We start from the raw sequence: 12,452 nt of genomic DNA on the forward strand, positions 1-12,452 counted from the left end.
CTAACTACTGCCTTACCTGGCCTCACCGAGCACTTCCTCCCTTGAGCCATTTCTAACTGAAAGCTCCAAGCAACTGAAACCAACCAATGGCAAAGGCAGGAATCTGTTGGCACAAATGATGCAATTCTTAAAACTCACCCCAAATCTTGGTTGTCCTTTAATAAGAAAATGTTGAGGCTATAGGCAAGGGAAGGTAGGCAAGCAATCTTCATAAAGGGATTTGTGATCTGAGATATGCCCTCTTTAGGACAATGCTTACTGGCACATAGAATGCTCCTCAGGTGGTAAAGAGAATGAATAAAAAGGAAATTTGTTTTGAAGATAAATACAGTCAAGTTATGGATAATGAGCACTCCCGTGTCCCAACCATTCCATCTGTGGTCATCTTAAATATTTTTAAATTGTTAGTAAATATCTAACTATGTAAACAGAGATCTCAAAGGGCAGATGGTCATTTTTCCTGTTTTCTCCTAAAAGAAAGATACCCTCAGACATCAGAAACATGAGCATCTTAAAGCAGATGAAAAGACAGCTCCAAGCTAACCCTGAGAAACAGTCAGCGTCCGTGGGAACATCTGTGGAGTTGTTGGGGCCTCAGTGCTCACGCCTCCTCAGACAGCCTCAAACTTCCATTCCCTCCATTACCTCTGGGGCAAATCTGGCTTCAGGATTCTAAAGGTTAATTTTTTTCACCTTCCTCCATGGGTTAACAAAAAAGAAGGTATATGGGAGTTAATAATGTTCTGTTCCAATTACAAAGGATAGAAGAAAGGAGACAGGTTAGTAGGTAGCCAAAAAACTCTTCCAACCTGTTTTTCAGAATTTTAAATGGCTCCCACTTTAGTATTTGACACACTTTAAGACTTATCTCCTGTAGAAATCTCATTTCCGTGGTTAGGCCAGGCCCCTCAGTCTTGAACTGCAAACACAAAGTTGAACCATGTCTCATTTTTTTAATTCCACATCCTCATTTTCTTTCATACTGAAGGTAAACTTAACCAGCCAGCCTCTTTCTATCAACCAGCCACACAAAAGCTTGATACTCGGACCACCTTTTCTTTTAGCTCTGTTGTTCAGAAATATGTCGAAAGCTACTCCAACTTCCCCTAACTCGAGAGTGCGGAGGCATGTAGATGGGAGGAAACATTTGCACTGAATTTGAATTTATTTTTTGGCATCTTTCTACGCTTATCTAAGTTAAGGATGGTCTGATTATTGTATACCTTTCCCATCCTTCGTGGTGTAAAGAGAGCACATAGTAACATACTTTTGTATTTTCCCTATATGAACATTCCAATAAATATACTGAATTATTTTATTCTGTGCTTACTTAAAACCCTTCTGCGGCCACCCCGTTGCCTTCAAAATGAAGGGCAAACACCTTGGCATTGTCCAAGGGCTTCTCCAATATCTGGTCCCTGCCCATTTCTCAAGGTCTTAGTCTTCCTCCCCCTCCCAACCCTCATCCCCATCATACACAGTCACCCTCTTTCCCAACTGGGATAAAATACTAACACAATTCTGAACATGACATTTTATCACCCCCCAGGCTGTGTCCTTGCTGTATTCATTCAACACAAGTACAGTGCTGAATGTTAGGCATGGATCTCAGAAAGGGGAAATACCAGTGATTAGACAGAAATTACCTTGTGTTAATGGGGAGTTTACATTTTGATGGGAGGAATCAGGCAAAAAAAAAAAAAAAAAAAAAAGTAAACACATTAATTAACAAGATAATTTATAGAAAGACCAGTTCTATGAAGAAAACGAGACAGAGTCATGCAATCGAAACTGACCAGAAGACCTGAGTTGGACTGGATGGTCAAGGACAGCACCTCTACCGAGGTGACATTTGACCCGAGTTCTGAATTCCTAAATATGACATACGTGGGGAAGGAGCGACTGTGTCAGGCCAAAGGAAGTGGCTACAAAGACCCTGGAGAGTTCTGAGGTTGATGAGTGGAACGGGTGGACAGAGAGAGAGGTCAGAGAGAGGTCAGAGATGAGAGAGGTCAGAGGCAAGGACCAGATAAGGCATTCATATCTTATTTGAAATGCAAGTGACAAGTCACTGGGAGTGTTTCAAGTAGGAGAACAAATGACCGGGTGTTTATTATTAAAACATGCAACAGGGTGCAGAGGAAACTAGGAGAACAGCTGGGAGAATAGCTTCCAATTTGCAAGTGCTCTAGAGATGTTTGATGCCACCTAGTCCCTATTATCAGAAAATGTCATATCAGACAAACAGCTATTTTTTTCATTTGCGTTAAGTATCTGACAAAAGGATGATGTTTAATATTATTACCATATAATGTTACCAGTTTTGGAACAAAATTCAGATGTATGGTTTTCCCTCTTTCCTGCTCTACAGAGTAAGGGTTAACAAACTATGATGCATGAGCCCTGCTATGTACTTTTGTATATCCCGTGAACTAAGAAGGGTTTTTATGTGTTTTTTTTTTTTCTTTTTTGGACACTACCATGTTGTATTTTCTTCATAGAACTGGTTAAATAGTTGAAGGAAAAAAAAGAAGAAAATTTTGTAATTCATAAAAATGATATGAAAGTCAAATTTTGGTATCCATAAACAAGGTTTACTTGAATACAATGATGCCCTTTCATTCACCTATTGTCAATGGCTGCTTTCATGATACAACTGCAGTTTCACCAGGGGTATAGTAATTGTAGCAAACATAGAGGACCCCACAAGATTTATTATCTGACCCTTTACAGACAAATTTGGGGAGCTCTGCTATACAAATCCCTGCTAAAAGGAACTGTGTTTGTTTTTTGGGTTTTCTCATCTTCCTCTGTGTGGAGTAAAGACCCTTCTTTAAAAACCCCCTGCCCCAGTCTGCTCCATCCATAGCCTATGTCACATTTCAGGACTGTTGGTCACCCACAGCAAGACTCCTGTTCACCTGGCTAGAGGGTCCTTTCCCAGGCTCATCCTTGAGCAATGGCGAGGATTCTGTGGGATGTGCGTGGGCCATCTGCACTCACCCAATGGGAGATGGTAGTGGATGACCGCTCTAATCCCAAGAACCGAAGGAGGAGGAGTTGTTCCAAATTCCCCATCCTCCCTCTAACTGTCCTTAGCTCAGTTGTGTCCCATGGATTGGAGAATCCAGCTCACTTCTGTGTTTCCAAGTTTCTAAGAACCCACCCTTAACAGCACATGTGATTCATTACTTGTTTTGTTTAACCAATATTTATTCAGCACCCACAAGGCGCTGAATATAGAACAGCAATTCCTAGATGAGTGAGACTGACAAGAAAAGCAAAAGCCTTGTGATAAGTATGTGCCCTAATATGGATGAAAAATAAAGTTGGTTAAGAATGCTTGTGGTTAAGATATATCAAGAAACAGGGGCTTTATCTTTATCTAGTACTTGATACCCCTTAAAGGAGATTCTTTTTTTACCAGGGCCGTATTTCTACATTATTTCTTTCTATTCTCGCTCTGGGCCCAAGCCATCATCATCATCCTTATTTGCCTGGGTCCCCAAAATTGGCCTTTAACAGGTCTTCCTGCTTCCTCCCTTGCCTGCTTTGCTTCATTTAAAGGAAACTTTTAGAAATGCAAATCTGCTAATGCCAGGCCTCTAGTTAAAACTTCCCAGTGGTGTCTCATTGCCTTATCATCTGGTTCTTGAGGATGGTTGATCCCTTATCTCCTAGCCCTACTTCCCTTGTGGCTACATGCATGCCTAGAATTCCTTCCACTTCCTGAACTTGCCAAACTCGCAGGGCCTTTACACTCTGCGCAGCTGGCTCCTGTTTTTCATTCACAATTCAGTTCAAATGCCGCCTCTCCAAAGACACATCCCTGACTTCCGCCCTACATTGCCGCACTCCCACACTGGTCCTGTAGTGCATCCCTCTATTTGCTTCTCTGAAGAGCACTTAGCAGTACCTAGAAAGCTCTCCATTTGCGTTTTTACTCCTCTGTCGCTTGTTTCTCACCATTAGTGTGTAGCCTCCAGAAGGATAGGGATGGCTTTTGTCTTGATCACTGGGAGACCCGCCCTGAAACTAGAGTGGCACTTGGCCCAAAGCAGGTGGAAAATGAATATTTCAGCACCATGGAGGTTATTATGTTAGAATATAGTTTTAATCCTTTGAGTGTCTTTAGGAACCAAAAGGCCAAGTGAAATGAAATTTGAGAACAAGGAGAATGAAGTCATTGGCTTTGCCTCACGGTGAAGAAAGTTGTTGTTACTCTGGTAACATTCCTCTTTGACACCACTCAACATATCACCTTAAAAACAAGGATTAAGACCTTGATTCCCTTTCCCGAGGCTCATTCTACCTGGTAGAGTGCCTGGCACAGAGCTGCTATCAACAAAGACTAGTTTCCTTCCTGTAACACTTAATGTGCTTTTCCACATGCTTTCTGTTAAGAGGCAAGGGAGAAATCAGTTTATAACTGTTTCAAATACCCAATACAATGTCTGGGTCATCGGCATTCAATCAAGATTGCCAAACACGGAATTAGAATCATCTTCTTCCAGGTTAAGGGCCTGTACTAGAAGCATATTTCTTTATCTTGGCACATCAGGTGGAAACGATTGATCCTGGTGTGTGGGTTCTGGGAGCAGGCAGGATGATCCTCTGTATGACTTCTATTTCTATGATTCATTACGAATAAACACTTTAGATGCACTCATTGACTCATGTGCTATTTCCATAATTGCACGTGCTACTCCTGTATTTCTCCTCTTTCTTTCTGACGCGAGTACCAATAGAAACTGAAGGCCAAGAAATAAAGAACTTAGTCACCAAATTGTCACTTGGTGACACAGGCAAGGAGAGTAAGGAAGGAAAACAAGAGCTAAAGGACAGTTTCAAGGGCACAATGCATCATATTGTCAAGTGATTCTTGATTTAAGGAAAGGCAGATACAAAATAGCAGAATAAAAAGTGAAAAAGCCAGAAATGAGTTTCTTGCTGAGGGAAAGATACAGAGGGCCTGAGGTAGAATCATTTCTGGGAGGTACAAAACCTTAAATAAGAAAGTTTAGAGGTCTGAAAGTTAGCAATACTTTACACTGTGGGAAGGCCACCTAATCACCTATATTTCAATACTGCCCACATGAGTAAAACTGCTCTATTTCTATACTTGTGTTTCTGGTATAAACCTTCTTGTTCAAGTTGTATTATTATCTTCATACTCTACTACATTAGAATTGCTAATATTTTATTTCAAATTTTTGTATTTATATTCATGAGTGAAATTTCTATTATGATTTCTTAGCATACCGGTAGCTTGTTCTTTTCATAGTATGTTTTTAGCTATAAAAAGCAACTGGTACATGGGGACATCCAGACTCAGCCATATGGGTCATTTTGTGACAGGAAGCAGAAAGATCTTAATATCTTTTAAACTGAAAGGCAAAAAGGTCACAAGTTTTTCTTCTTCTTTTTCTTCTCCTTTTTCTTCTCCTTTTTCTTCTTCTTTTTCTTCTTCTTCTCCTTCTCCTTCTCCTTCTCCTTCTCCTTCTCCTTCTCCTTCTCCTTCTCCTTCTCCTTCTCCTTCTCCCTTCTCTTACTGAGACACAACTTGACATTTTAGAGATATCTCAACCTCTTTTTAATCCTTGGCTTCTGAGCCTGAAAAATAGGCTTTAAATGGCTCACAGTATTCATACAAGAGCCCATAATTGCAATTTAAGAGCTAAGTAATAGTCTTTGTCAAACTAGGTTATTTCTAAGTTATAATATTCCTCTCGTTAACAAGCTAATGAAGCCGAGATTTGAAAAGGCTCTTGTTCAAGGATGTGGAGTAATTGAGAGGATGGAAATCACACTGAAGCACCTTGATTTTTGCTGTGAGAGTTTCTGTCTAAATAGCATGCTTTTTGGCCAGCTGCTGCTTGGGAAAATTAGGTGAACAACTTGGAGGAAATAATAACTTCCTGAATCCCACAGTGAGTGGTGCCATTAGATAATTGTACTCTAGTAAAGTGATTCTAGAGTGCTTAGTTCAATTCAATAATATGTGAAGACTGCTCTGGGCTTGATCGTACTAAGACTATATGTACAAATAAAGATTATAGTTATAGCAGCATTATTTGTAATAGACCCAAAGTGAAAATAAGTCCATCAAGTGATGAATGGATAAATAAAGTATGCTGTATCCTTACAGTAGAATATTATACATCCTAAAAAGGAATGAACTACTGAGACATGCTATAGCATGGATGAGCCTTGAAACATATAATAAGTGAAAGAAGCCAGTCACAAAAGGCCACAAATGATATGATTCCATTTATATGAAATGTCCAGAATAGGCAAATCCATAGACACAGAAAGCAGAAGCAGATGAGTGATTGTCAAGGGCTGGGGAGAAGGGGGAATGGGAAGTAACTTCTAGTGGCTTCTAGTGGATATGGGGTTCCTTTGGGAGATGATGAAAATGTTCTAAAATTAAACAGCGATCATGGTTGCACAACACTGTGAATATACTTAAGCCACTGAATTCTATATTTTAAAGGGTGAATTTTATGGCATGTCAATTATATCTCAATAACACTGGTATTTCCTTTTAAAACAAGGATTGTTCAAAATGTTAAGACAGGGATGAGGTAGGTAGTCAGAGATAGGGCACAAAAGAGTCATAAAAACACATGTCTACATTCAAGTACTTCATTCTTTAAAAGGAATAAACAAAATATACAAAAGAAACAACAAAGCACATGGCAAAACATATCATTTATTGTCATATTTTATTCCCAAAGCAGACTTAAGATGGCCTGCTTATATTAAAAAAAAAAAAATCATGTAAAATAACTATTGGAATTAATCAGTAGCAGAGCTTTTGGTTCTAACAGATTCTATACTGAAGCTGCAGACTTCATAGGTGATATAGACAGCACATGATATAGTTCAGAGAAGAGAAAATGTATGTTGAATGAATTCGAGATTTTCAAAAGGAGGTGGCACCACACTAAATGGGGATTAGGAAAGGACGAGGAAAGAAAGGGATTTTCTCAGAAGAGGAGGAGCGTGGGCAGGGCTTGTGCAGGATTGTGCCCAGCTTGCAAGAAGGACTGTTAGCAGCCATAAGGAAAGATGCTCTGCGGGTTGGCTGTGGTGGGTCGGCTCGTGTCTCAGGCCCGTTGCTCACAATGGGGCCACGTCTACAGGCCTCACAGCCCCCGGCTCCTTCACTGTTCCTCCCTGGAGAGTGAGCTCAGACCACTGCCCCTGAATCCTGGCCAAGGGGCGGTCCAGATGCATAAGGATCTTTATATTGCTGGAGCGCTGGGCTCTATTCATGCTCACATTTTCCACGTGTAGAATGTTTTGTTCTCACCTCTTTAGAGGAGGTGAGACAGATTTTGGAACCTAGAAAATGAATCACAAAAAAGAAGTGAAATGACTTGCTCGGTGGTTTGCCGGTCCAAGAGTAAAACAACCGTGAAGCAGGTCTCCAAAACTCCCTACCTACACACTTAAGTACTGTGATGGAGAAGTCCCCATGGCTTGGCAGGGGGAGGACAGCTGTCCAGTTGTGGCCAACTGCTCACTCTCTGTGTATTTCCCATACAGTTTAACTTCAGCAAAACAAGAAGGACCTCTCTTAAAGCACAATGAAAATATTCAAGTGATACTCTCGTGTATTTTAAAGAAACAAAATGAAATCGCAATACTCTTCTGACTGCGGTAAATAATGTTTTTCAAACAGCTTATGCAATATCAGTGCCAGGTCTACTAAAATGAATGGCACTGTCAATGTCTTACTCTGAGAAATGAAGGAGAAGAGCCTTTGAAACACACAGCTGAGGTTGGAATTGACCATGAAGTGTTCCTTAATAGTCCCCATTGTGAGGCTTGTGAACTTCTTAAGCTAGGACTCATTGATGACTACCAACACCATCATTTGTGTTTTCTTTTTGGAGCAGCTGGGGTCTACAATACTGTCACAGGTAGCTTTGCTCAGCCCAGGATAGGAAAAGCAGACTCTCTTTTACACTGTAACAGTGGCCTTTGGCCAATTGAGGAATGGCTCCGATGTGCTTGGAATGGAGTCTTCTGTGGTCAGCCAGAGGAATGGTGGCTGTGACTAAAGCCGCCAAGACTACCCAGTACAGAAAGTGACAGGGCTGAAGTCGAAGACATCTGAATAGTGTGGACCTGAAATTACAAACACAGGCCTGCGTGCACTGTTTCATACATAAAGGCATAGTTTTTATTTCCAAATGCCTAATCTCTGGACAATAGCCTCCTTATAAAACTCTACCACCAAAGGAGGAACTCGGCTCAGTTCCAGTAGAGTCTCAGATCCATTCCCTGCTACTGAGCTGTACTAATTGTAGACCAGAGAGTTCATCGAAGAGAACAGGAAGTCTGTTGTGGCCAAGGCAATTTGTCGTGGTCTGAAAGCATCCAATTCTCAGAAGAGAAATTATTTGTAACCATATTAACACCCTTAACAAATATGATTGTCTACATTTTTTCTTGATTTTTGCTTCAGCAGAGACACATTAAAGAAATCAGAAATGAGTAGACGTGCCACAGTTCTTAAAGTTGAAACTTGCTGGAGGCCTTCTGCTTTGGCAGGCAAATGCTCCAGTATTACCACAAAATATAACTGAGATCAACACCATGTAATAGGCATTCATGATACATGTATTCCTTTTTCTGTATCTTGTGTATTCTGTGCAAGGTATTAGATATACAAAATTCCACGCATGTTGTAAAATAATGTGTTCCATTTATTACACAGTTACATAAGGGCGATTTAACCCCAGTTGTCTGATTTAGTAAAGAATCAACATCATTTCATAACTAGACGTCATCGAGAATCACTCATAGCCACTGTACACATGCTCTATTTCTCTAACCCCAACTTGAATGAATTTCTAATCTCAAACATTGCATCTGAGCATTAGCTTATCTATTTGGGGCTCTATCTTTACTATATGACATCACGCTTCAAGTAGCCATGTGATTATTATTACTGGAAACCGAGCACACATCCCAAAAACTTACCATTAAGGAAAAAAAAAAAGGCTTCTAAAACCAGGCCAGTATTCACTCTATTGTTTTAGACCACAGAGCAGTGGATCTTAGTGGAGCCATAGGTTCATGGTATAACTGAACAGGAAACTAACACTTGGGCCATGTTGCTCTACTCTCCATCAGACTTAGAATTTAGAGCCATTATTTTTTTTCAAAAGGCAAAAAATCAATAGGACACTATAGTATATAAAGAAAAAGAGGAATCTTTTGCTTTTGTTGTATACAATAATTATTATAAAATAGGGGATGAAATATAGAACGTTTTTTGAATTAGAGAAAAAAGTCCCTAATCTTGCCAATTATGATATGTAACGTTTCCTGGAAACCAATCAATTGAAACTGTGTATCTGTGAATTAGCTGTTCAAACAGGAAATAAGTTATCCCCAGATACGTAACTGAAATCCAGCAATAATCCCCAAAACTCAATTTAGGCATGGATTTTAATCTTCTAGTCCAAACTTTCGATAGAGTTTCTTTGCTGTTTATCTAACAGAGTGACTAGCATAAAAGAAGGAATAAAAGATGTAAAATCTAAGTAATGGCTCCATGTGTCTGTTCCTACATTGGGCTTGAATCGATGGCCACATCCTCTTAGCACTTCCAAACTCTGTTCACACAGCTACACTCAAATCCTGGGGCAAATTTACTGACCAAGGGCACTCACTCTCTAGTTGTGTTTTAGGATAAGCATTTATTTTTACCACGTGATGTAACTTCAACATAGTTTTCTGTTGTTTTTTATCCCGTTCGATTCCCATGACGTTGTTCCTCTTTCACTAAGTGTCTGAACCCCATGCTCCTGAAGCACACACATACTCACTCACATACACACTCACACACACTCATACACGCACTCACACACATTCACACACTCATACGCTCACACACATACACATACACATACACACTCACATACACTCACATGCCACACTCACTCACATATACATGCTCATATATCACACACACATTCACACCACACCAATTTACACATGCACTAAAATACAGGACACTCATGCATTATCGTACACTCACACATTACACACTCACACAGATGGACACACAGGCACACTCGTTCACTACACCCAATTACACGTGTTCACACAAATATACACTCACACACCACATGCACATTCATATGTGCTTATACAGAACACACATGTACACACTTACACTCAACACATTCAACAAATAACTATTTCAGCCCCTGACGAGGCACTCAGATTGCAGTAGTGAACAAAAACGCCCCAATGTCTTGCCCTCATGGAGCTGACATGAAGAAAAGGGGGGATTTGAAGAAAATGGAAGTCTAGGATGGGAAGCAAAGGAATGCTGCTGTCCTTGGTGGCAAAGCTTGTAGCAGCAGCCACAAACTCAGACGAAATCCCAGCCCCCTCTTCTTCCATCTTCCCCAACAGTAAGAAGGGGGTTGGGACTCCCATCTGTTCTAATAATCAGTCTGGAAAAAATACCCTGTACCTAGAACAGTTCAAATGAACTTAATTTTGTGCTTTGGAAAGCCTGATGAATCATTTGTGGGTTTGGGGGACGTACAAAATAAAAGATGTTAACTGTTGGTACCACGTATAAGAACAGACTAATCCTGTCTGCGTCCCTGTGATCACCAAGGGGCACAGCCTAAAGGAAGTGGGTGGCGGGGGATGGAAAGTCACTGTTTATGGCACCCTGTACTCCCCAGCTCAGTAGAGCTGAAGATATATAAAGACAAAACAACATAGGAATTCTGTTTTAGACGTTCTGTTTTAAGAGATACTTGATACTTTTAGTATATGTACATTCATTTAATAGTAAGTTGATTGTTTAGCATTGAAGTTGAAAATATTTTGTTTATTTCAATAACAAAAGTAAAAGACACCAAAAACATGACTTATTTTCCTCAAGGTACAGATTTATTGAACACCCTTTCTTTCCTCCCATCCCTAAATATGGACACACACACACACACACACACACAATTTTTAAAAGGGGCTAAATTTACCCTGTGGATATTCAAGAGATTATTTACAATAAGATTAAAATAATGCTGATTTTGTGAATTTTCTCCTTTATTTCAAATTTACATCAGCATTAGCAACAACAAAAAAAGAATACCAGTAAAAATAAGCTAATCACAATATACAGGTTCCCAAAATTTTGTTTTCTGCTGGAAAGGAACCAGTTTGAAATGATGAGCTTTACCGATAGAACAGTAATTGGATAATGCTAGTGGTCTGGATCTAAGGAAGGTCTGGATCTTCTCTCCTGGAGATTAAATTGGTAAGAACCAAGGAAGTTTCTCTGTCTTCTCTTATCCTTTAACGCTGAGATCTGAAATACTCCCCTCTTGTGCTTTTGGTACAGTGGTCTGCACAATGCTTTTAAGTCGGAGGGCCTAATTTCTTGTCATTGTTCCTCTCAGACCGCCACAGTTTCCTGGGATGTCCGAACATTATACTCAACAGTACCTGAAGACGCAGAGCACAAAGCAGAAAATTTACTGGTGAAGGAGGTAAATGGCAGGCTTCCAAGTCTTTGTCTTATAAAGTTTTGCTTTCCCAGGTAGTTCTCAATACAGTTTTATGATTATTGTCTTTCTCGCCTTCTCAATAGACAATCTCAAATGCTATGATTAGTTGATGTCTCTGACCTTGATGATCTGCAGATGCATTCCTTGTTCCTGTTAATCATTTTTGATTATGTGGTGATTAGTCAAGTTTTGGGTTTTTTGTTTGTGTGTGTGTTTCCACTTAACCTAAAATCCCCACTTTGAGAAATACTTGAGTATTCTTAATAGAAAGATTTAATTTGATTTTACTTATTTGGACTGAGTTATACGAAAAGACTTACTGTGTGAGAATTTTGAATACTAGTTTTTATTTTAAGAGATATATTTCTTTCAAGTATTAACTGTGGAAATAGTTAATGGTAAAACCCCGTGGACAGCTTTAAGGGACCGATAAAAAATTTGTTGGCGTACTGTCTACTTGCATTTGATTGGTGTAGGAAAAGCCTGCAAAATGGTTTCTCCTAACCAGACTACAGGATGTTGTACGGCAGTGATTGGGCTGGCACGTATCAGCTACTTAGCAGAGCGTTTATTGAATAAATAAATGAGGCCTGTCCTTCCTTTACAGAAAATGCAATGATAAAATTTAGCCCAGCACCGGTCAAACTGAAAGTAGTAGTGTCTAAATTCAGCCTTTAATCCTGAGAAAGTAATGTCTCCCAGTTAGGGTTTCATTAAAGCTACATACAACAGCAAGACCCTTTCTCAGGTCTTAAACATATTTGTCTGAATATAAGATAAACTTATTTGGGTACATGTTAATGCTCATCTGATTAATCGTACGTGTTTTATGTTGTACGACTCAATCCAGATCATCTTTTGTCATAAATGTACCTGTTTGTTTCTTTTCCAACTCCATTA

The 12,452-nt window shown here is 39.7% G+C and overlaps 1 protein-coding gene across 1 annotated transcript in view; it reads left to right on the forward strand.

Annotated features, from left to right (window-relative positions):
• DOCK10 (dedicator of cytokinesis 10) overlaps positions 1-12,452 on the forward strand; it is a 231,599-nt gene that overhangs the window by 104,486 nt on the left and 114,661 nt on the right. Inside the window, 1 exon segment of the mRNA XM_033111994.1 lies at positions 11,445-11,534. Within this exon segment, the coding sequence (XP_032967885.1) occupies positions 11,445-11,534 (90 nt within the window).

This window comes from Rhinolophus ferrumequinum, chromosome 8 (assembly GCF_004115265.2).
Source record: "Rhinolophus ferrumequinum isolate MPI-CBG mRhiFer1 chromosome 8, mRhiFer1_v1.p, whole genome shotgun sequence".
In the NCBI taxonomy this organism is placed as follows: Eukaryota; Metazoa; Chordata; class Mammalia; order Chiroptera; family Rhinolophidae; genus Rhinolophus; species Rhinolophus ferrumequinum.